This window comes from Sminthopsis crassicaudata, chromosome 1, assembly GCF_048593235.1.
Source record: "Sminthopsis crassicaudata isolate SCR6 chromosome 1, ASM4859323v1, whole genome shotgun sequence".
In the NCBI taxonomy this organism is placed as follows: Eukaryota; Metazoa; Chordata; class Mammalia; order Dasyuromorphia; family Dasyuridae; genus Sminthopsis; species Sminthopsis crassicaudata.
This window is the reverse complement of record NC_133617.1, coordinates 369,598,765-369,624,699: the sequence shown is the minus strand read 5'-3', so window position 1 is coordinate 369,624,699 and position 25,935 is coordinate 369,598,765. Positions and strand designations below refer to the sequence as shown.

The following is a 25,935-nucleotide window of genomic DNA, read 5'->3' as shown; positions in this document are numbered from 1 at the left end:
TTTGAGGTATTTATTGAGATAGAAATATTTTCATTTCTAGTTTGGAGAATAGGGATTGATGCTCTGTAACCACTGGGAAAGGATGACCCAGGGGTGAGTCAGGTTTGGAATAAGACCCTAGCAATTCCTCTTTCCAGAGGACTGGCTTACCTAAGGACTTACCACTCCTGAGAGCTAGGTAGGAGGAAAAGACAAGAATAGAATCCTGTCCTCCAGACCTCAGAGGAGTTTTGGGTTTTTTTTAACCATGCTATGCTTTGCCTCAGAACACCAGTAACTTAAACCTTGAAAAACATTCCTGTTGATTAGGGAGCATTCCTTTTGCACCTGGCACTTTTATAAGAAGTAAAATTACCTGCAGACAAAGAACAGAGCCCAGGGCTTAGGAAGGGAACAGCCACATGAGATGCTTGGATGAGGTGTGCCCAGCCTTCTATAGTCACCTGGATTAACTTGCTCTCAGGATGAACAGACCTCAACAGGCCCCAGGGTTTGGGCTGGGATAAGGGGCTTTGAGCTGAAGCCCCAGGATGGGAACAGCAAAAGGTGAAATGATTCCCACAGCATCAGAGGCAGGGAGGAGAGGCTCTAAAGCAGAATATGCCATTCCCCTGGTGAGGGGCTGGGGGTGGGGTCATCCACTGGGCACAAGGCTGCATTGTGAGCTCCCCTGGATGCCGTTCCACTGTGCCTGGGAGGGGCGCTCTAAAGGGGAAGCCCTGTTAATTCTGAGTTATAAAACTGTAGAAATGCCTGCAGATAAGGGAGGTTTGGGGGCATTTAGAAATACTGCTGCTTCTTTGCGGGTGAACACATTACAGAGTTGGTTGGAGAGTTGACTGGAGGAAGAGCAGCGGGTCTCAGAGTTGGGGGAGGGCAGGAAGGAGAGAATGAAAGTCCGAGTTCTAATTACTGCTCTATCCCTTCCTTCCCCTGCATTTGTCTCACAGGCAGGACAAGCTGAAAATCCACATGAGGAAGCACACAGGTGAGCGGCCTTACCTGTGCATCCACTGCAATGCCAAGTTTGTGCACAACTATGACCTCAAAAACCATATGCGCATTCACACAGGTGTCCGGCCCTACCAGTGTGAGTTCTGCTACAAGAGCTTCACCCGCTCAGACCACCTCCACCGCCACATCAAGCGCCAGAGCTGCCGAATATCACGGCCCCGCCGAGGCCGCAAGCCTGCCGCGTGGAGGGCTGCCAGCCTTCTCTTTGGCCCCACTCCCCCAACGGAGGAGAAGGCCTTCATGGTGCCGCCGACCCTGGGGGAGATTGGGGGCCATCTCAGTGGGGGAGCCATGTGCCTGCCAGGGCCCAGCCCCCCCAAGCACTATCTGGGGGCCCCAAAGGGGACCCTCAGCCTACAGGAGCTGGAGCGACAGTTTGAAGAGACACAGATGAAGCTGTTTGGGAGGGCACAGCTGGAGGCAGAGAGGAATGCCGGGGGCCTCTTTGCCTTCGCCTTGGCAGAGAACATGGCTGCCCGCCCCTACTTCCCTCTCCCAGACCCATGGAGTGCCGGGCTGGCTGGACTGACGGGGCTGGCAGGACTCAACCACATGGCTTCTATGTCCGAAGCAAACAATTAGCCCTAACTTTTATCATGCCCATCTTCCCCTGCTCCTCTTCCATACCAAGACACCCAATCGCCCTCTTCCCCCCCTTTTCCCTTGCCCCAAAACGGGTTTTGTAAGTTCTCTACATTTTATTTTAAAAAAAGAGAAAAAAAAAAAAAAAAAAAAAAAGAATAGTAGCAAAGCCACACAACCCAGGCCTCCTTGGGCAGCAGCCACCAATTTTCTCACTCCAAAGAAGAGAAATCACCTTCTAAGGGAAATAGCTATTCACGACTGGACACAAAACCTAAGAGGACCTGGGTCTTAGCCTCTTTCGTCTGTCTCCCCCACACAGGAGCCAGGGAGGAAATATTTTCTTAGTTGTAGCAGTAACTAGATGGAGGCCAATTTGTCCCGAAAGGCAAGGAGGCGGGTAGGGGACAGGGGTGCACCCAGGGCCTGCAGAAGCTGGAAGACCCTGCTGGCTAGACCCCTTTAGTTCTTTGATGCTCTCCCTGAGGCAGAGGCCACCAGGTCAGCACCAATGCAGATTCCACAGTTCCAAATGGGCTTCTAGGAACTGTCCCTTAACCTACCTGAAGGGAAATGAACCTTCCTATTTTGGAAGGATAACAGCGTCATCCAAAGGAAGAGAACTCTGGAGAGAAATTCCTGCTGGATTCTGCTCCTCTACTGACTGGCTACATGACTTTGGGCAGGTTACTTCCCCTGTCTGTATCTCAGTTTCTCTCATCTCCATAAGGGCCTTCCACTACGTGTCTCTCAAAGGAAGTTGAGAGGATTATTATCCCACTTCTGTGGGAGATGTTCTGAACTCCGAGGAGAAAGGCCAGAAGAAACCCGGGCTTGTTTTTTGTGTTCCTTGATAAATTCCCAATTGGTGGGAATGGAATGAGGTTCACATTAAAAGACCATGCAAGAAGGGAACCACAATGCTCCCCTTCTGATGCCTCAGACCTGAGAGTGACTTTTAGGGGCTGAGAAGACTTTTCTTTTTGTCATTACTAGAAACTTCCTTTTCAAAGGAAGCATCTATGAAAAAAAATCCAGTACACCATTTCTCCTTAGTGATTTTCCAAGGCCTGGGACCTATTTCTTCTGTTCACAGTTCAAATTCACCACCCCAACAGGTCTTGGGGAGCACCAGTACTCACCTAGAAGGTGGTCAGCTGGATAAGTGTTTATTTTAAAACCCAGTATGCCTCTCTTTTACTGCTCTCTCTCTTCCCTACAAGCTTCCTGGAAACTGTGTTCACGTGACTCCTGCTGATCCAGGGGTTGATTTTTTGGGGTTTTTTTTAATCATTTTGTTGTCCAGGGGTTTGGAGTTTCTTTTCCCTTCCTCCCTGGCTGCCTAACTTGTGTTTATTTCTGTTCTTCTGAGCACCTCAGCAAAAGGCTGGATGGAGAAAATCATGAAACTGAAAGCCCAAATCCCTGTGTCTTGCTCCTTGTAGGAAGCTATAGTATCAAGCTTGGCAGGGAAAAGGTTACAATGATTAGCTAAAAAAATGTTTGGGCTTCTCTTTGATTTTGTCTGGCCACAGCACTCAAGACTATTCCCTGAGGATGAGGGATATCCAGAAGTGGCTCCATAGCTCTTGGCCATTCAAACTTGAACCTAAAGAGACACTGAAAGTGAAGAAGGCTCTATGTGCCAAGTGTTCTCCAATTCAGGGTGGTTCTGCTTTCCTTGAGACATCAGAGGTTTCTATAAACATGCTGGGGAAGCAATCCGTTGAGAGAGGCTTTTGGGAGCTGGGGTAGGATTGGACTGAAGAAGACTAAGAAGAATTCATTAAGAGTTCCCTTTTCCCAGACCCATTGACTGGATCCACTAAGAACTCCTCACCTCCCACCTCCACTTACCAACACACACACACACACACACACACACACACACACACACTCACACTCATACTTTTTAGTTTTCCCTTGGGAAATGATATTAAATGGCCCCAAAAGAGCACAGATTCCATCACACTCAAAATTCATCTCTTGGACTGTGCTGGGCCATCTTCTGGTCCTTATGGGGCCCCAGCATTATCCCAGTTCTATGCCTTCCAGCACAGAGATGACTGTACAGCTTTCCCCAATTTTCTCCAACTTGCCCTTCTAGTTTGGAAGTTGCCTGCCCAGGAAGATAGCTTCTTGGCCCCCTACCACCATTTCAGATAATGGTCTCCTGGAATCTGCTAGTCAAACCTTCCCCCAACTCTTGGGGCAGCCAAGGGATGGAGGGCAAACTAAACTTTTTTTTTTTTTTTTTTTTTTAAGAAAAAAAGAAGACAACAAAACATAATCTAATGACATTGGGGCTTTTTTTGTTTTGCTTTGTCTTTTTGTAGATGTGTGATGACTTCTTACAAACTCAACTTTTTCAGATGCCTAGTTACTTCAGGTGTTTTTTGTCTACTATTTGGAGTCATTGTAAAGTATCCAAAGATGTTGAGTACTGTACATCAACAGGAACTTGAATCAAATGGGTGGGGTGGTTTTGTTTTATTTGTTTATTTGTTCTACTTTTGTTTATAAATTTGTTTTGTTTTTCATTTCCATTTCCCTGTCTGTCTGTGGGAGAACCTTTGGAATTTTTCTATTTATAACTCTTTTTTATGTGATTGCTTTATGTACATTGACACTCAAACAATGTTTGCCTTAGTGATTAAAGGGACAATCTTCCATAATTTTGGTGGCACGCGGCATCCTGCCGAGACAAACTCTCAGCTAACTCTCTGGCCTATTTATTAAACAGTATTAATTGACTTGACTCAATGAATTCAGACTCAATCTTCTGTCAGTTGTGATCTGTGGAGTGTAACGTGACAGCATTATATAGGCTTTTCACGATCAGGGTTTTGTCCACTGGGCATCTCCATCTCTGTAGAGGAGGTTGACCAGGAAATTGTCTTGATCAACTCGTAGGAAATGTCCTTAATTCACTCTTTGGTCAACAACCCCTATCTTCCATAGGGAGAGGTTCACAAAGCCCTGAATAAAGACTCATCTACCTATAAAATTACCAAGATGATCAGGAAATTCAAAGCCACATTCCAACAACAAAGATTAGATTCCCATTCAAATGAATATTGGTGTGTTTGGTCCCCAAAAAGCTATGTTTCCTTCATTCCCTAGTTAAAGCTGATTGTTTTTTCTGGAAAAGCCCATGAGTGTAGATGGTCAGGCATTGGTTTGATTGAGCTTTACATCTTTGTGGCTATTCATATCTTAGTTTTGTGTGGACTTTTTATACAGATTTAGAAAACTATACATGTATGTATGTATATGTAGAAATGTATGTAGAAGAGAGAAGCTGTGGAGTTCTTTGCTGGCTCTCCAGACTGTTTCCATGACTTCTCCATGGAAAAGTTGCCCTCTCTGTTCTGATTTTCCTTATCCACTTCACTCTCTGGTGGAGCAATGGTATGTCATCTGGAGTCTTCTATGGCCTTCACAACCATAGAGAGCACCAAGAAGGAAAGGGACAGAATGAGACTCAGTCAGAGGATGGATTTTAATATTCAAACCTTGACTCTCTTTCAGATATGTTTCTCAAAGAATGAAGTATTCAGTAAGCTGATTTCTAAAAATTTGTTGCTTAAGGATTAACATAGACCTTCCTTCACCCTTTCCCGGAACACACAAACTTTTTGGTTTTGAACTAAGAGCTACAAGTCTTTCTAAATGCCCAAGTTCACTTTCCTGCATTAGAAAGGAGAGCCTAGTTAACAAAATGAAATCATTCATAGCATAGTATTGGAATGAAAGCCAGAGTATTTGAGTGCTAGCCCCAACACCGAAGCCAAATAACTTTCTTTGTCCTTCCGTTTCCTCATCTTTAAAAAGAAAGAATTGGCCCAAAAAGTCACTAAAACACCTCCCAAATCTTAATAGTGTTTACTAATTGGGGTTTCTGCAGGATCTTGAGTGAACATTCTCAACATCAGAAACAATTACCAAAGGCTAAATTGAATATGGAGAAGATGTATTTGTGCTTGAGTCAAAGTGAAGTTGTGTGTTTTACTGTTCCATGTAAACTCCTAATTTCTATCTCTTTCTCTATTTGCCTTACCCCAACTTTCTCCCTCTAATTCCATTTCTCCCTCTGTCTGTCTCTGTCTTTCTGTGCCTCTCTTTCTCTGTCTCTGTCCGTCTCTGTGTCTGTCTTTCTGTCTTTCTATTTTTCTGTCACACACCTCCTTCTCCCTCCAATCTCTTTATATTCCATCAAACCCTACTCTCAGGACAGGTTCCAAATAACTGTATATGCTTCTCAGTGTGTATGTTGCTTTGTTTCCTCTCTCAAAGAGACTTGTATTTCAGGTCTTATCTCTGACTATGAAAAGAAAAGAATGATCTTTTGGTAAGTGAAATAAAGGAATCAGTGGCAGGAAAGGAAAGCATTTGGGGAAGAATGGGGACTTTCTGGTACCCCTGATATAATACATCAATAAGTAGTCTGCCAGCCTAGTTAGAAATCACTGTATATGTATAAATGTATAGGATAGGTGTGGGTGTGGGTATGGATATGGAGGTATGGGTGTGTGTGTGTGTAAGAGAATAAAGACAGAGAAAGAAACAAAGTATGTAAGGACAAAAGTTCCTTAGCCCAAATTCTGAGGGCTGCCTCTCTTATTTCCTGGAGATTAGAGAAGGTTATCAGGACAGTAATAGAAAAAAATGCTCTTTGGGTGAAACCCCTGAGGATTATATTAAGGCCAGTTTTCAGCAATAAAGGGCATGTAAATCATGTCATATGAGAATCTGTTGGTAAAACTAGGAAGGACATGTTGGCTGTCTTCAAATGCTGGAAGGTCTGACATGTAAAAGAGGGATTAGATTTGATCTGAATGCTTTCAGGCTACAGACCTAGCACCAGTGGGCAGAAATGAAAGGTAAGCAGATTTTGTCTTAATAGAAGAACTAGCACTTATAGTTATTATATAATAAAGTATTAATAACATTTTAGGATTTTCAAACTTATTTACAAATATATTATTTTATCCTTACAAAAACCTGAGAGGTATCCACTGTTATTAACTCCACCTTACAAATTCGAAAAGTAAGGCTGACAGAGGTTTTTAAATGACCTGCCAAAGTCACCCAATTAGTGTCTGAGGCTAGACTTGACTTCAAGTCTTCCTAAATCTGGGTCACCTAACTGCCTTTTAATATTGCTGTTGTTCAGTCATTTCAGTCACGTCCAATTCTTCATGATCCATTTGGGGTTTTCTTGGTTAAGATATTAGAGTGGTTTGTTTGTTCCTTCTTCAACTCCAAGAAATTGAAGCAAACAGGATTAAGTGACCATGATTAAAAATCCTACAAAAAGTCACTGAAGCCAGATTTGAACTCAGGAAGCTATTTCTTCTTGACTCCAGGTCTGGTGCTTTTAATTTTAAGGACTTTATAACAACTTGAGATAGATAACATTGGAATAGGCTTCCTTGGGAAATAGCAAGCTTTTTGTTATTTTAATAATTAATAGTTCACATTTCTATAACTTAAAAATCACTTTCCTTATAAAAACTCTGTGAAGTAGAAAATGTGGGTGATTTTATCCTTGTTTTACAAATAAGTAAACTGAGGCTCACCTGTACTTTGCTGTATATCACACAGCAAGTAAGCAACAGGGCTATTAATGTTTTCACTATGTGAAACATCCTTGAGCTAGTACTCAAGTGTTCAAGTTGAAGGTGGATGAAGCTGGATGGAAGCTATTGAGGATTGCTGAAGGGGTGATGGTCTCTGCCTTCCACAGACTCCAGTGAAAAGGCTGTTCCAAGCCTCCAGGTATTATTAATAGGTATGAGAGTAATAGAAATAAGTCTAATCCTCTTTTTAGTACCTTTGAAGCATGATGTGTCCTATCATATGTATACTCTGCACAGAGAAAAGTTACTAAAGTGGAGGATAGTACATCTTCAGGCCACAGCTCTTTTTTAAGAATTCAAAGCCCTTGTAGTCTCTGTCTCTGTCTCTATGTATCTCTGTGTCTCTATATTTCTGTTCATTTCTGTCTCTATTTTACTGTCTCTGTCTGTCTCTCTGTGTCTGTCTGTCTGTCTCTGTCTCTGTATCTGTTTCTCTGTCTCTCTATCTGTCTCTCTGACTCTCTCTCTCTCTCCCTCCCTCTTTCACCACCCCCCTGTCCTAACATCCCTTAAACTCTATACTCGGGAAAGACTCCAAATAATCATATAAAGAGGACTTGTATTTTAAGCCTTGTCTCTGACTGTGGAAAGAAAAGATGCATCTGTTGGTAAGTGAAATGAAGGAATCAGTGGCAGGAAAGGAAGGTATATTGGGGGAGAATGGAGTCCTTTTGGCATCCTTGAAATAATTAATATATCAATAAGCAGCCGACCACCCTAGCAGGGAATCACAGACACCCAATGACCTCCCATTTCTTTTAGAGAATGGAAGAAAACAGTTAACAAAAGAAATTATCTAATGGCCTTCCTCCCTCATCTCCCATCCAAGTAATTGGGGCTTGAGGGTATATCTGTATGCCACCAGCATCAAGGTCAAAAAAGTACTTATGGGAGAAAAGATTCCTTCTCATTCTCTACCCTAACCCTTTCCTTTGCCTTCACTTAATTTTAGGCAGAAGCAAAAAACTTCAAACTATATACACCAAAATCTACACACACACACACACACACACACACACACACACACACACACACACATACATTAACACAAAGCCTACTGCCTTGTTCTGTTTAAGAGGAACAAACATAACAAACTCTACCAAAACTATTTCCATGTGAGCTTTGCATTCTACATGTCTTATAACTCATACACTCACTTTTATCCTCATAGGACTCTATTTTGACAACTATTCAGGGGATAAAAGCCAAAAATCACATTGAGAATTAAGAAGACAGATGGAGTTGAAACACCCATGTGAAACACCAACGATAGAAAGTTTTCTACCTCTTCTAAGGTTTTTTCTATGTAATTTCATATGATCCACACATAGTTCTGGGAAGACTAAGCTAGATGCTATTATCCCCATTTCCAGGATCAGGTATATTCACTGAGGAAGTATCTTGCTCAAGATAATACAAGTTAATAGGGAAAGCTGGGACTCAGATACAGGTCACTTTTTCCATTACACCATAACTACCTTCTGATAACTCCTAAATGTAAAAGGATGGATGAAATCGGCACAGAAGACAAGACCTGATATTCTAACATGTTTCTTCCTTTAGACAAAGATCATATTATCATATATCTCTAACTAAAAAAGGATCTTGGAGATCATCTAGTCCTATCTCCTCATTTTATAGATATAAAAACTAAAACAGTTTGGAGTTAAAATTTTCATCCAAGATCATACTATCAGAAGTGAGATTTGAACCTTGGTCTTCTGACCCCAACAACCAATGTTCTCTATAGTACTACACTGCTATCTAGTTCTCGTCCTCTTCCTGCTGCTTCCCCAACATATTAATTCCTTTTTATGCAACACAATACTATTAAAAACAATTATTTGTTCACCAAAATTTTCTCCAGTCCTCTTAGTTCTCTTTAATTTCCACCCCTCTATATGCCACTGGAAGTCTTCAAGGAAAGGATGAATAAACATTTGCAATGTAAGTAAGTCATAGAGAGGATTCTTATTCATTTGTAGGTTAGATGACTTCTGAGATTCCTTCTAACTTTGAGATTTTATGGTTGTTATTGCAGTGATATGTTAGTGGCAAAATTTATGTACTATCAAAGCCATACCTAGGGCAGTGTGATTAGGGCTTTGTCCCCAATTGCCAACATCAAGAGGACGAGGACAACAATTATACTTCTTCAGCAATTTGTAAGAACAACTGAGTTAGTAAAAATAACTGGCTAAAATTGGGAATCTACCATTTGGCATGGCGCCACCTACTTGCCAGAAGATCTCTTCTTCCTTGTTGCCCCCCAACATATACTGTGACTTCCTAGCAACATTTCAGAGTAATGTTTCCTGCACTTATTCTAGGAACATTTTGTGTTTATGGAATGAAAAACTGCTACTATAGTAGCAGTATATATAGTGGAGATGGTTCTAGACTTGAAGGAAGGAGAGCCTTAATTTGGAATCTTCATTCAGCTTCCTCTGTGGAAAAGGGACAATAATGTTTGTGGTATCAACCACCACAGAGCTATTATGAGGATCAAACAAAATACATAAAATACTTTACAAACCTAAAAGTGATGGCATACTGGTGAATATTTAACAATCAGCTCTCGGGGAAGGGAAGGATATATGTCTATATAATATACTTTTAAGTTTAATCTGCATTCGCTACATTTTCTCCATCACATTTTTAACTCTAGAAATTGACAGAATCATAAATCAAGCTTTGGTTCATAGCATTTGCCAGTTTCTGAGGTATAAATGCTGACAATGAAAATTTAACAACCATCTCTTGGGAAGTGGTATAAGCCAGCTCCAGCATACCACTGCTTAAAGCCATCTATAAATGTCAAATATTGTTAGTGTCTGCTTACCCAGGATTACAATGAATGACGTTTCTCAGATATTTGGTGAGACTCATTTAGGGTCTTACATTCAGATTTGGAGAAGAAAAATTAGATTTTTTTCATTTGATGAGCATGGCAGAGCTTGGTTGTAATAATGGGCTTGGGGAGTTGTCAGGTCTTTTCTGAAATAATGTGCTACTAGCTAACATTTATATGGCAGTTTAAGCTTGGTGAAGGTTTACAAATATGAGGACATATGATCCTCACAACAGCCCTGGGACCGACAGTTCCCAATTTTACAGATGAGAGAACTCAAGCAGACAGTGGTTAAGTGACTTGGACAGGGTCCCACAGCTAGTAACTGTCTGACTCAGGTCTTTCTGATTCCAGAGCCAGTGCATTTTCTATTATACCCACTACTAGCCAATTTTTCAATCTTTTTAAATCAATAATACTAATTACATACATACATACATACATACACTGAGGACAAAGAGATGGCCTCAAAGACAGGAAGACAAGTTCAAGTTTCACTTCTGGCACAAACTGGTTGTACTACATATGCAAATGAATTTACTTAATCTCTCAATAACTCCAAAAACTTTACTGACTGCAGAGACCCACTACTGGAAAGTCAACAAGCATTTATTAAGTGCCTACTGTGTGCACAGTACAATATGAAGAAAAGCAAAAATGGTCCCTGTCTTCAAAGAGCTTACAGTGTGACACAACATGCAAATATTCAGGATAGATGTAGGAGAACACACAGGAGAAAATCCCAGAAGTTGAAGGAAAAAGTTTCTCATCTCAGGCTCTCTATGCTGATGAAATCATAGGTCCGTTAAAATAACAACATAAAACTTTGTAGGGGTACTTAGATGGCTCAGAGTGTTGAGTCTGGAGATAGGAAGACTTGAATGCAAACCCAGCTTCAGACACAGTATGCATGACACTGGACAAAATGCTTAACTTATTTGCCTCAGTTCCCCCATCTAAAAATGAGGAAAATAACAGCATTTACTTCCCAGGGTTGCTGTGAGGATAAAATCAGATAATAATTGCAACATGCTTAACACAGTGTCTGACACATGGCTACTCTTTGTGACCCTATGGACCATCCTTTCCATGGGGTTTTCTTGAAAAGAGATTGAAGTGGTTTGCCATTTCTGCCATTTCCCTCTCCGGTGGATGCCTACCTTACTGAGTAGTTGTATAGAATCCTATTCTTGGATTCTATGAATAACCCACTTCTCTCCAGGAATCCCCCTGAAGCCTGAAAGCATTCCTACAGCTCCTTATAAAGTCCCCTTTTCAACAGGAATAATTTCAGACCTTGTAGAATCTGAATCAGCTGATCACAAAGGACCTCGGACAGTTCCTTCCTTGTTAAGGTGGCTGGCACTGCTTCCTTTGGAAATGGACATCGAAGAAAGGAAGGGAAACAAAGTCATACAAATTTATAAAACTCTGTATCTATTATGGACCATTGGCTGTCTTTATGGTTTGCTCCTGTTACTTTTTCCAATTCATCTCATTCTCTCTTTTTAAAAGAGAATCTAGATGCATGATCTATTCTAGATATTATTAATGTTGTCATATTTGATAATCCAATGATGATGGTGATAATTAATAGATTACCATTTTCAAATGGGGCACAGAGAGAAGTAAATAAGTAGGAATGCTCCTTAACCTCTTTTGAAATTTGAATTGAGGGTTGATTACTTTTCAAAGGTTTGCAGGGTGAATAAAGTTGTTTGAAGACACCCTGGGAGACCCCATTCAGATGTAATGAGATTTGATTGCACATGGTGGGTTTTTGGCTGAGACTCTTCTTCTATGAATGCCTCCTGATTGCAAGATAAAAGACCTATTCTGTATCCCATCTCTCTATTCAGTTACCACTCTGCAACTGATTACTACCTGGCAAGCTTGTCTTTCCCCTTCATAGCCCAAGCTCTCTAATGTGGAAAGAGTGGTCACACATGTGCAAAGGCAGAATAAAATGGCCAGGCAAATGTTATGTGCTGAGAACGAAAGGCTGGGATGGTACTTTGCATCAGAGTTAGTTAGCTGGAAAGAATCCTAGAGATCATCTAGTCAAACCCTTTCATTTAGAATTAAGGGATACGAGGCCCAGACTGGTAAGCAATAGTCAGAGATGGGTGTTGAACCAGCATGGCCCAGTGTAAACAGCACTGAATTTGAAGTCAGAGGATATGGATTCAAAATCTGCCTCTGTTACTGACAACCTGTCAGTCCCAGCCCATGCCCTCCAAGGGCCTCAGTTTTCTCATCTGACAAAGAAGATGGAGAGAAATCACACTGATGAATGATAAGTATGTTTAAAAAAATTAATTAATTAAAAGTTTCTTCATATGTAAAAGGAAAGGGAGACCTCTGCAGAGATTGCAGAGACACATGACTTTTCTCAGAGCCCACATGTAGCAAGAGAGATGACTTTTTCTTTGATCTATGCTAGTATATGTCTCTGGGCAAGTCTTCATGCCACAGGCAATACTCCAAGACTATAAATACATTTAAAGAAATTTATTGTCTTCAAATTTATAGTCTCCAGGGCTGTGAATAAATAAATAAATAACATGCAGAGCAGATGTAGCACTGCATTATAGAAGAAGTTTCCTCATTTCTCTTTTTCATAACAACTAAACCATACATCTAGTCTTGGAATTTCTCACCCATCATCATTTGCCACAATATTAACAGTTATAACAATCCCTTTACTGTTCACATCTGGAAAATTCCAATACATGTATTATCTCATTGTGAACCTCATAACTATTCTATGAATTAGGCAGGCATATATTCTTATACCCATTTTACAGACAAGGAAAGTGAGGCTTTCAAAGATGGAGTGACTGGCCAAGGTCACATAATTAATCATTAAGGAAAAGTCATGCCCAGACAGCTCCTACCAAGCCAGAGGGACTACAAGTGGTTTTGATATTAAATTTAATGGCCCTTCTACTATGTAACTATATATGTAGATTAATTATCACCTTTTTTTTTGTTGTTGTTTTTATCTGCAATATCACATGGTTGATTGATGCTGGGCTTGCAGTCCACTAAAAATGTTCAGATCTTTTTCATAGGAATTATTGTTCAGTCCTACATAACCCATCTGTTATCTGTGAATTTAAAAAATAACAATCAAATATAGGACTTTCTACATATCCCCATTATGTTTAAATATGAAATCAAATAATATAATTCTAATATGTGAAAAATATGTTGGATCCTGACTGTCATCCTGCACATTAGCTATTATCTCTCAGCTATTATGCCATCCTCTCCTTTATCCAAGACATTCATAAAAGTGTTACATGATCAAGCATAGATCCCTATGAGTCTACTAAATACCTCTCCCCAAACTAACATTGATCCATTAATGAGTACTCTTTTTTCCTTGAGGCGATTGGGATTAAGTGACTTGCCCAAGATCACACAGCTAAAAAGTGTTAAGTATCTGAGGTCAGATTTGAACTCAGGTCCTCCTGAGTGACCCACCATGTACATTCTTACTGTTTATCTATTCAACATGTCCACAAATCATCCCATTAACAATAAATCATGTTTCTAACTCTTTTGTTATATGCCACTTTAGTGAGCCATCTAATAAGATGAAACTGAGATTTGTACAGGGTAAGATTACCAAATAATGGAGTTCTAAGTTTCTGATGGAGTAGAAAAGAAGGGAGGGAGAAAAGGAAGGAAGGAGATAAGGAAGAAAGGAAGGAAGGAAAAGAAAGAAAGGAAGGAGGGACAAAAGGAAGAAATAAAGGAAGAGAGAGAATGATAAGGGAGGGGGGAAGGAAGAAAAGAAAGAAGTAAGGATCAGGGTTGCTGTAAGGTTCAAATAGACTACAATAAAATGCTTTATAAAACATAAAAACTATATAAGACCAATCATCCCCATCATTATATGCATTTTGGAAGATTTTAATCATAGGAGGCAGTATCTGTACTGCATTTGGAGATTTATTTTTATTTTTTTTTTCAAATTTGCTTTTAACCCCCAAACTTAAGCATAATACCTGGCATGTGGTAAGTGCTTAATAAATATTTGTTGATTTGACTTGACAAGGAAGGAAGGAAAGAAGGAAGGAGGGAGGGAAAGAAGGAAGGAGGGAAGGAAGGAAGGAAGGAAGGAAGGAAGGAAGGAAGGAAGGAAGGAAGGAAGGAAGGAAGGAAGGAAGGAAGGAAGGAAGGAAGGAAGGAAGGAAGGAAGGAAGGAAGGAAGGAAGGAAGGAAGGAAGGAAGGAAGGAAGGAAGGAAGGAAAGGAAAGGAAGGGGGAGAAGGAGGGAGAGAGGGAGGAAGGGAGGGAGGAAGAAGGGTGGAAGGAAAGCAGAGATGGAAGGAGGAAAGGAGGAAATGAGGGAGGGAGGGAAGGAGAAGCTGAAAAAGTCTCGAGCATGAGCTTAGTGACAGACTTCATAGCTGTGACTTAAGGACCACCATACTAGATTCAGAAAGGTTTATCACCTGATTGGGCACAAAGTAATGAAATTTTCACTCATATTAACTTTAAATTATCATCTACTAAATTATTAAGAGGTAGTATTCTGTATCTATGGAAGAAACTAGGAGAAGAATAGTAGGCTACCAAGGAAATATACCATGGAAATTAGATACAGGACCTTAAAGTGTTGATGTGAATATCCGCTATAAAATCTAAAGACTCATGTTGTATTATCTTTCTGTGTTAAATAAACATTCTCCAAGTCTTGACCCAATTGCAATAGACATAGAATATATTGCCAGGCTTTAGTTTGTTTTGCCCTGTTTTTTGCATTTTGCTTTGAAATGTTCATTTGGCATCAAGGGACAAAGTAAGAGATGACACAGAATGAACTCTGCCTAGAGAATCAAAACATTGGTAGCATAAAATCTCTTACCTGAATGTAATACACATTTCCTGTAATACTCATCCCCATTCCCACTCTGAAGCAGTCAGTAATTAGGACACAGAGCAGTCCAAAAGGGTTAGAAAAAGCAATAGAAGTAAACTTAGAGAGGGAATCTGTAACACTATGTACACAGGTAATCTCTATTTCAGATAAATGAAAATTTCCCCATGGAAGCCATTGTCATCCTTTGATTTATGTCTAGGCACCTGGCTTCCCATAAAGTTCAAAGACAGATGGTGGGAGCTGGAGCTGAAAGGACAAACTGTCATTGGTAGGAAAAAGCAGTAGATTCCGCTAGAAGTTACATAGAAGGCTTTAGGGATACAGAGCTATCCCTAACTGTATATAGGACAGCTGATAAAGAACTAAATTTAAAGAGATAAAGACCTGAGTTCAAATCTTTATTCAAACACTAGCTGGGTAACACTGGACAGATAATTTCTCTCAGCTTCAATTTCCTTATCTGTAAAATGATAATATTTATTATTATTATTCAGCATAACCAGCAAAGGAACACTTCCTCCTGAATTACCTCACAGTCATTCCACACACAGGATTATATCTGTATACAGGATTCCCAAGTACTAAAAAAGATGTACCCAAACAAGCACAAGTTCTTTTCACTGATAAAAATCTACGGCTTAGAAATGACATAGACTTATATGCAGCAATCAACAAAAATTCTACATTATAACAAGTTCTAAATCAATGCTCTATAAGTAATCCCTGAGGTTGTCATTTCCCAACTCAGTGATAAAATCCAGCCACAATCTGTCTGTGTGACCTCCAAAGTCTCAGTCAGCTTCTTATAAGTAACAGTAGATGAAAAGTTACGAATTCTTGTATCTGCAGCATCTAAAGTCTTGGGCCACAGACTCAGAACCTCCAGTCCACAAGGACCTGCCTCACCTATGTAGAGTATATGGGGCTGGAAAGATATGTTTCAATTTAATTATTTTGAAAATTGAAGGAAAGAGATGAGGGGATCAGGGAGCAGAAATGAGAGAAAGTTAAACTCATCCAGTAAAAGGAATAAATCAAGCCAAACAATTTGGGTGGGGTAGAGAAAGGATTATATCTCTACTACATCTAAGCAACCAGTCGAAAAGTTAAAAGCACATACAACAGTCAACTGTTTAGTCTACATATTCCCTAAGGATATATTGGGCAGTTTTCTGTGGAATTGTGTGTTAGGTTTGGCTTTGGGTACCTATAGCCTTAGGCCTTTTTAATTCTTTTTCATAAGAGGTTGGTAAGCTTCAGACCTGCTTAACTTTGAAAATTGAGGTTGGTGCCCCAGACCACAAAGACTTGGCACACCGACCTGTTGGATATAACTCCATTATATAGCTAAAAACCTGGAGGAACCACTATGGCCAGTTTTACTTGTTCCTAAAGTCAATATTACTAGATTTTGTTGAGTATTTTCTCTGTGCCCATTCCTGTGCTAATAACATGGGAGACAGATGTAAGAAAATACAGTCACTAGTTTTAAGAATTTGTAATTTAATTAGAGGAGATTGCAATTTAAGATCATAGAGAAGAGCAACAGAAGTAAATATAGAGAGGGAATCATGAAACTAAATAATACAAGTCAAGATATAATTAATTGCCATAGGAGAAATGGAGTATTGCTAGAGATTTTTTTAAAGATATCGCCTTCGACCCAGAGAACACAAGGGATCCTTCTTTGAACTCTCATAGACCAGTCTTGGAACACTTAGGTGGTGCCATAGTGCATAGAGTGTTGGGCCAGGAGTTAAGAAGACTAATTTTTCTGAGTTTAAACCTGACCTGAGAAACTTACCAGCTGTGTGATCCTACTCAAGTCACTTGACCTTATTAGCCTCAATTTTCTCCTCTGTAAATGGAAATGGCAAACCCCTACAGTATCTTTGCCTAGAAAACCCCAAATGGGGGTCACATAGAGTCAGACATGATTAAAATGACTGGACAACAGCAGATCAGTCTTAGGGGGAAAGTGACCCAAAAGAGAAGAAGTATATAGTTTTTCTCACATTCTGCCTCATTTTGCTCTCACTCCCAGAGTGCCTGAATCTGAAATCTGAAATAAAACTTATTCCGGTTCATGTACAAAATCCCTCCCAAACAGATTAACAGGATACTTTTTAGAGAAGCTGCTTAATGTACCAAGACAAAGTAGTAGATATTTAAAAGACAGCTATTTATTTCCTCCAAAATGAAAGAAATATTAAATTCACAAGAGACTCCTAAGCATACATTTTATAGGTTTTGAGATTGTTCCTGTGGGTTTCTTTGGAATAAGAAACTCCCAGGTAGGAAATTCTCCTTACCAAGGTGATGACCTTCTCTGTAATTTATGGTCAGTTGTCTAGATCACTGATATATTCATTGATTTGTTCACCCAGTAAATATGTGTCAGAGGACTTAAGCCTACTCAGCTATCTATCCATTCTTTCCCACTGACAAATTCTTAAAACATGAAACTATAGCCCATCATTCCTATGATGACCTCCAGAGAGGTGGGGAAGATTCCCAGAAGACTCTTGGGAGTGCTGAACAGATTCACCTAACTCGTTCTGTATTGTTGTTGTTGAATTGTTTAAGATGTGTCGTGTCTTATGACCACATTTGGCAGAGATACTGGATTGTCATTTCCTTCTCCAGATCATTTTATAGATGAGGAAACTGAGGTCAATAGAATTAAGTGACTTGCCCAGGCTCATGCAGCTAATGAGTGTCTGAGGCAATGTTTGAATTCAAGAGAATGAATCTTCCTGACTCCAGACCCAGCACTCTATCAACTGAACCACCCTACTGCCCCATTCTGCACTCTTCATGTAATAACCCTAGATCTAGGTCCTCTGACCTACTATGACATGATTCATATTCCTAGGGATGGTCATCTTCACCTCTGAGGAGGGCATAGTTGAAGAAAACACCTCTCAGTGAAAAAGCAATAGCTAATTTCAAGGACTTCAGATGTGTTTTGAACTTGGAACTGGGTCTAGATTTTCTATAGGAAGCAAGCTAAGCTGTTTATCTCTCTGTTTTATATCTTAGAAGTCAAGGTTTCTCTGTAAAAATTATTCCCACTCTAAGTTATTAAATAGATCTGGGGTCCAGGACAGCCCTCCTCCTCTACTTGAAGGAATAATTCCATAGGTCAACTGCTTTGGTGGAAATTTGTAATTTTGGCATATATGGATTTTTGACTGTTTGAGGACTAATCCTTTCATGTAGAAGTATTGCCACACTAATGGGTGCTGTATTACTGAGGTTCTATATTACTGATACACGAGAAACCCGATGTCCCTAGGTTGCTGGTGTTCAGGAGAATTATTTATTATGCTTTTTGATCTTCAAAGTGACCTATATTTTTTTTGCCCATAAATTGTTAAGGTATGCCTCAAATCCCCAAGTAGCTCAGTTCTTGGTACTTATCTAGCTGATGCTATTGGTCTTATTCTGATGGGTGAGTTTCTAATTCTCTTTGCCTTATCTAACAATAGCAGAGATCCATTTCTGGTGTCATTTGGAATAAGGATCCAGAAAATATTGGCTGGACCTCATAGGGAGGAGTAAAGAAGATACATTGGAGAGAAAGACATTCTAGAATATCTGAGTGTACCCTATTTAAGAAAGGACACTCTGTGTCCAGACTTCAATTGGATGATCTTGTGCCCTAAGAAATCATGGAAAAACTATCTCCTACTTCACTGGACATAGAAACCATTTGATTTCAGTTTATCGAATTTTGCTCATCGAATTCCTCTCTTCTGTTAAAAATTATTTCTTTTGTCCTTCCCTCCTATCTCAGAAGATGAGTTAATTCTACTTCTTGTCGAAGCCATCTCTTCCATCCATGATCTTGAACTTCCCTCTTCTGTCTTCTGTGAAGTCTTGCTCTATCAACTACTTTTTCTTCTTCCCTTTTCAATCTCTTCTCAGTTGTCTTCTCTTCAGTCTATTAGCATGATATAATGGGAAAAGTACTGGTCTGGGAGCCAGAAAAACCTGGGTTAAAGTCCCCTCTCCAATACTTACTATCCATAGGATTTTAGTAAAGTCACTTAGCCTCTCTGGCATTCACTTATCTCATCTGTAAAATAAGTTATTCACTATCCTTAAAGTATGTGTTTCCTTCTGTAATATGACTATTCCCTTTCACTATCAAAACTTCAAGAAAAAAAAATTTACAGTCACTATCTTTATTTTCTCATCCTGCCCCCACCTTAGCTCTTGGCAATCTGACTTCCTTCCCAACCTACTTACAGTTCTTTCCCAAGTCTCTCATGCTTGTCCTCTTGAGAAATACATATGGGTCTTTTCAGTCTCTTCCTTCAGACTTATCCGCTATACTTGACATAATAGACCATTCCCCTCTTTATCTTTTGACTTTCTGGGATTCTGTTCTTACTTATCTTCCTACCTCCTCTTCTTTTTCTGTCCCCTTCTTCCTCCCACATCCTAAGTAATCAAAAACTAATCACTTTATACTCTCTTTTGAGAATCTTTTCAATTCTAATGATTTCCACTTTAAGCTCAAATAGTATGACTTTTATCTTTAGTCTTGACCTCCCTCCTCACTTACAGACAATCAATTTTTAAAATGAAAGGTGTTCCAATAGTTTTAGTTCAGTTTTAAGATTTAATAAGGATACTCTGCATTCAACTGTATACTAGTATTTGGTCCAGATACTGAGTATGCAAGTATACCTATGAAATAGGTTCAACTTTCAAGGAACTTATAGTATAGTATATAGGGAGAGATATGAATGTATATGAGTATGTATAAATACATACAAAATCAATGAAAGAAAATATCAGCCTACAGGAGAGGAATTAGCAGGAGCTGAGAGGAAGAGGAATGACTTCATAGAACATGTGAGCTTAGCCTAGCTTTGGAGGAAAATGAAAGTTCTGATAGGGAAAAGAATAAGATATAGCTTATGTGAATTCAAAAGAATTGGGAAATGAAGTGTCACATATGGAGAAGATCAGTTTGCTTGGATCTGAATTCAAGAAGAGTAATAATGCATAATCAGGTTGGTGAGGTAAGGATATCAATGCAAGAGGAGTATGTATTTGAACCTGGAGAAAATAGGAACTCTCTAGGTTTTGTTAAGCAGAGAGAACAGAATGGTCAGACTTGGGATTTTGGAATATCACTTTAGCAATTCTAATCAGGATAGATTGGAGAGGGGAAGAGATTTGACAGAGAGACAACTTAGAAGGCTTTTACATCAATTCAGATGAAAGGTGATGAGGGCCTTAAAGTGAAGACTGAGAGAATAGAGAGGAAGAAATCTATTGGAAAGATGTCGAAGAGATAGAAATAACAAGATTTGGCAATTGACAATGATATGGAATCAATGAAAATGAGGAATCAAGAATAATATTAGAACTTATGAATGTGGGTGACTGAAAGAATTGTAGTTATCATCTATAGAAAGGGCAAAATTCAAAGGAAGGGTGGGTTCAAAGAATGAGATAATTAGTTCTGTTTTTGGAAAGGTTGAGTTTGATATATGTCTGTGGGATTTCCAGTTTGAAATGAACAATGAGCAGTTACAGGTATAAGTTGGAGTTGAAGAGAGAAAGACAAGAAATGGGATTCACAGCTCAGGGAACTTTGACAGTTGAGCCCAGGAGGAGCTAATGAGGTCACTGAAAGAGTGTAGAGAAAGAAAAGGACCGGGACAGAGCTTTGAGCTATACATAGTTATGGTGTGCAAATGAAGAACCAGCAAAGGAGACTGAGAAAGAGTGGTTAGAAGGTGAGGAGGGAATCAAGAAAGAGTAGTATTTCAAAAACCCACAAAGGAGAAGAAAAAATGGTGAAATGTTTCAGTAAGGTCAAGAAAAATAATAATGATTAGCATTTATAAAGAAAGCACTTTCAGGTTTACAAAAATCATCTCATTTTGTCCTCATAACAATCCTGGAAGGCAGAAGCTAATATTATCTAATTTTATAGATGAAGAAACTTGGCAGACAGCGATTAAGTCACACACGTGGTTAGTGTCTGCAGCTAAAATTTAACTCAGATCTTGACTCCACGTTCAGCATGATGCCATTGAGTTGTCTCATGAGGCTTGAAAAAAAAGTCATCTGAATTTGATAATTAAAAGATCACTGATAACTTTAGAGAGAGTAGATATCTACTCTTAGATAACTATTGACATCAATTTCAACATTTCCCAAACTGAAGTTCTCATCCTACCCCCAAAACTGTCCCTTTCCCCAGCTTTCCCATCCCTTTCATAATCACTCAAACTCATAAATTCAAAATCAAGGCTTTCCACAATCAGGCTTCAACCTCCTTTGCCAATCTAAGTCCTAGAAGGTGGTTTTAGTTAAAATCCAAGCTCAGAATATTTCTAGTTGTGTGACCCTGGACCTATATTGACTTCAACTAAAACAGAACTAATAACAGCATTTACTTCCCAGAGTTGTTGTGAGACTTAAATGAGATAGCATAGGTAAAGTGCTTTGTGAAACTTAGAGCATTATATACAATTTAGATATTATTACTATTAGCCTAATCCCTTATTTCTCCCACTCCACATTCTGACCAAAGAAGACAACATGCTTTTCTTAGCCTATCTCATCCTGCCTTTTCCCCTTCTGGGTCTCTGTGCATGCAGTCTTACATGCCTGGAATGGTCACACCCACCTCTCCCCTTGCTGGAATCTTTCTTTTCCTTTGACGCCCACCTCAGATGTCATCTCCTCCCTGGAGGCGCCCCAGCTGTAAGTGATCTCTCCCACTTTATTTCTCTCATACCAGTCTGTCTGGACCTCTTCTTTGCAATGAGCTCTAATTCCTTATAATTATAATTATATATGCATATATGTATTGTGTACATAAATATATGTATGTATGTACAAAGATACATATAATGATCATATCTTGTTGATAATATTAATAACCTATACTAATCCCCATTTTTGGTCTTATTTCCCTACCAGGCTCAAGAATTATGTCTTTTAAAAAATATATCTCTGTATTAACACTAGCAGAGGGTCTTATTTATACAAAGCAGGAACTTAAAAGATTACTGTTCTTTGTATACAGAAACATTTAAATCTTATGTCAAGTTTATAATAATAAAAAGAGCTTATTTGTTGGTGATGTTTTTAAAGATGTTTACTGAACTGAATTGGTATGGGATTTGAGCCAAGCTTTGAAGGATGGGGAAGATTTAGACAGTGTGATCTTTGTCCAATTCTCAGATGAACTCTTTCAAAAACACTCAAACTGCTTCTCAAATCCCTTAAATAAGCCACGTTGTACAGAAGGTTTGAGGAATTCCTTCCGTTATTTCTATGGGCCCTGCTTACATTGCACAGTGACCTCTACTCTCTGGCATTTTGCCCCCTTTCCCTTCTCCACTTCTTCCTTACCCAGAAAAATCACATCCACTGACAGATGGAATAAAAACCCACTGAAGGGAACAGAAAAGAGAGCCTATAGTCTTTTTCATTAGGTCTGCTGCCTGGTTTTCATTATGGTCAGGCTGTCTTTTTTCCAGGTCCTGGTTATTTGATGCCTCTGCTTATATTTATAGCTAGATTAAACCTGGATATTAATGGATCTGTAAGAATGAAACCTCAGCCCACTTGTTGGAAGTGAGTTTGGAAAAGTACTGTGCTGTGTCCCCAAGGATGACACCCTGGGGAAGATCAGAAAAGAACTGAAGGTGGAGGATAGAGTGGAGAAAAAGAATGATAGAGGGATAGTTGGGAACCTAGACACTGTCAAAAATCAGGTCACATACTTGAATTCTCTGTCTTCTTCCCTTATTCCTGTGCACTTTGTTTGCAATATTGCCATCAGCCACTGATCCTAAGTGAAACTGAATCTTCCAAACCTCCCAAACCCAGTCTCAGCTGCAATATAACACCACTGAAACCAAGAATACTCCATTTTCCTCAGGCAAGGCAGAAAATGCGGCAACATTCATATTTGCTGCACACTCTTAATGGCACCTCTCCCTCGAGACTATCAGCCATGGTTGCCCTCCTTCATTTACTCATTCAACAAATTTGTATTAAATACCTAAAGGTAGTCAGGATCTGTGTTTGATATGGGAGAAGTTAGAAAGTTTTGTAAGACTTGATTCCTGTCCTCAAGAAGCTTATAGTTTAATAGAGGATATCATAACCATAACACACAAAAATGTGCAAATGTGCAAAACCAAGTACATGTTATATCTGAAAAAAATAGTCCATAAAGGGGTGAATGAAGGCTTTTTGGAATAATTGGCATTGAGATAGGAATCAATACTCTCCAGACTTCACATCTTTACCAGCAATCCTATCCCATAGTGGTGCCTCTGTCCTGGGTCCTGATTGGTGAGTCCCTTGCTGGAACCTCCATGTCATGAGGGGCTATGGCCACACTCATTTCATTCCAATCTCATCTCATTATCTAGACTTCTCTACCCCCTCATCCACAATCTTGCCTTCTTTCCAGCACTCCCTGCCCCATCTGCCTCCCAGTTTCCTTTTAAGTTTTGTCTTCCCATATTAAAAATTAAATTCCTTGAGGGTAGGAATTTTTTTTTTGCTTATATTTCTATTCCCAGAATTTAGCACAGTACCCAGTATATACTTTATCTATCCATGAGGGAACTGTGACATAGGGAATAAAAGTCAACCTTGGAGTTGGGAATATCTGGATTTGAGTTCTGTTTCTGATATCTACTAATTGTTTATCTCCTGGAAAGACACTTAATCTCTCATAAATCTCTTAGATATGCCCTAAGACATGAATTGCAGAGCATATAAATTGTAGGAAGAGTTCCCCTACTGCAAGTTCCCTAATTACCAAAGTCTATAACAAAAAATCAAAAGGATTCAATGAGTAAAGAGGGAGAAGGAAGATATTCTAGAGATAGGAAAGATGCTGAAACCAAAGATTATATAGGAATACATATTATATATACAAGGCAGAGAACTGTGCAGCTGGGTTAAAGTGTGGAACATTTAGAAGGAACTAATATGAGATAAGTCTGGAAAGATTGGTATTAGATATGTAACAGGCCTTGAATTCTGGGCAAAGGAATTTAAACTTTATTTGGCAGGAAATAGTACTTTAGTACTAAAGATTTTTAAAGAGAGGAATGACATGTCTAAATATTTACATAAGAAGATTATTTTGGCTTCTCCGTGAAGGATGAACTCAGAAAGAGGAGAATAGAGGTGGGAAGACATGTTTGGAAGCTATTGTAATAGTTCAGAAAAGTGCTGAGGGATCATATTGGGTAGTATCAGTAGGAAGAGGAAAGAGAAACGAAATGTGTCAAATGTCAGGGATATAGTAGGGATATATTTGCAGGGATAGTTGAAGCAATTCCTATCAAAGAGCCAGAACTTGTGTCCCATTTCTGTGAGCTGGGTTCTCTGAATCTCCCCTGCTATGATTACAATTCCATCCTCATTAATGAAAATGGATGAATGAAAAAAATTAAAGTGCTAAGTACTGGGAATAGAAAAAAAGAGAAATGAAAATGCTACTTCTCTCATTGTATTCATATTCTTTTTTTTTTTTTTTTTTGTGGCTGAGGCAACGAGAGTTAAGTGACTTGCCCAGGGTCATACAGCTAGAGATGGTGAGAATATTTGGTGGTCTAGAGGACAGAGAAACAGGAGATAGGGTGTTTCGTAGCAAGGAATGTAATTTGGCCCAGTGATCTTCCATTTTACTAGAAGGAATGTAGTTGGTGACTTCCTGCTCATTCAAGTAGTTTGAATGATCATGTCTATTCTGAAGCCAGGGGTCCTGGAGAAAGTTTGGCTCATGAATGTTGAGAAGAATGGACCCCATTTAAGGGTAGAAGTGGAGTAGAGGCTATAGATTTCTAACCTTGGGGTAATGTTTGTGCTAGCTTTCTGAAGGATCTCAAGATCAGCCTAAGTCCTTGGTCTTAGTGGAGAAGTGATAAAGGCAGGACAGCCATCAGGAGGCTGGTCAGAGATAAAATGTCTCATTTCCAGTCCTCGGCCCTTATATACCTTAGTACAATTACATGATTACAGCATACTGAATATGTGTGAATTAGAGAACCATTACATCACCATACTAAGTACTAAATATATGTGAGAACTAGAGAATCATCATCTCATAAATTCCACTGAGAACCATCATCTCATCAATTCCAATTCCACTACCTTGTTTCAAGTATACTTCTCCAGAGTCCCAGCCCTCTACACCTTGGAATGATGAGTGAAGGTAAATACATAGCTAGGAGAGAGAGAAAAGGAAGGGAGCAATTGGCAGGAAGGTTGGGGGAAAAGGTTCTATAGAGTGCCTCCTCCACTGGGTTTTCCAGTGACCACTGGGATCATTTAATTCTTTGTTTATATCTTAAGATTTTTGTCCTCATTTACTAAAGAAATTCCCCTATTATAGAACAATTTTGTTGAAAAATTATTTGGAATCCAATTGTTTTAAATGTCTACTTTGTCCTGGAGTACTTATTAATGAAAAAACCACCAAAAAACTAAGTTTGAACACATATTTAAAATTTGAGACAGGAAAGTATGCAAAAGTAGAATAAGCAACTTCAGAAGGCAGCAAATTCTATATCACTGGAAGGTCTTCAAAAACAGGCTGAATGACCACTTATTGGGGTTTCTTGTAGTGGAATCACTGATCTATAAATTTCAAAGAGAAATGATGTTCTGAGCTACCTCCAGCCTACTCAGTTTAGAGCTGAGGGCTCTGAAGCACCAACAGATTAAGTGATTTTCCTAGATCACACAGAAAATTGAATGTTAAATTGATGTCAAACAAATAGAAACTGGGGTCACTAAACCATGCACAAGGATCCCTATAGCTGCATATTAACAAAGAAAACAACATATTGGCATTATCTATGTTCTATTGTGTTTTTCTTTCTCTTGTAAAATATTTTCCTGATTACATTTAAATCTGTTTTGTCAGTACTCTCCTCCAAAGCCCTA

At 39.3% G+C, this 25,935-nt stretch overlaps 1 protein-coding gene and 1 long non-coding RNA gene across 9 annotated transcripts in view; one reads left to right on the top strand and one right to left on the bottom strand.

Moving 5' to 3' along the window:
• The window catches only part of ZBTB7C (zinc finger and BTB domain containing 7C), a 553,406-nt gene extending 549,052 nt beyond the window's left edge, over positions 1–4,354 (top strand). For all 8 annotated transcript variants that reach the window (XM_074279336.1, XM_074279335.1, XM_074279330.1 and 5 more), the window contains one exon: positions 951–4,354. In XM_074279336.1, coding sequence (XP_074135437.1) covers positions 951–1,596 — 646 coding nt within the window. In that variant the 3' untranslated portion in view covers positions 1,597–4,354. The remainder of the gene's footprint in view (positions 1–950) is intronic.
• Positions 1–25,935, bottom strand: part of LOC141549636 (uncharacterized) — a 154,576-nt gene that overhangs the window by 109,202 nt on the left and 19,439 nt on the right. Inside the window, exon 2 of the long non-coding RNA XR_012484405.1 lies at positions 13,071–13,199. This is a non-coding gene — a long non-coding RNA (uncharacterized LOC141549636). The remainder of the gene's footprint in view (positions 1–13,070; positions 13,200–25,935) is intronic.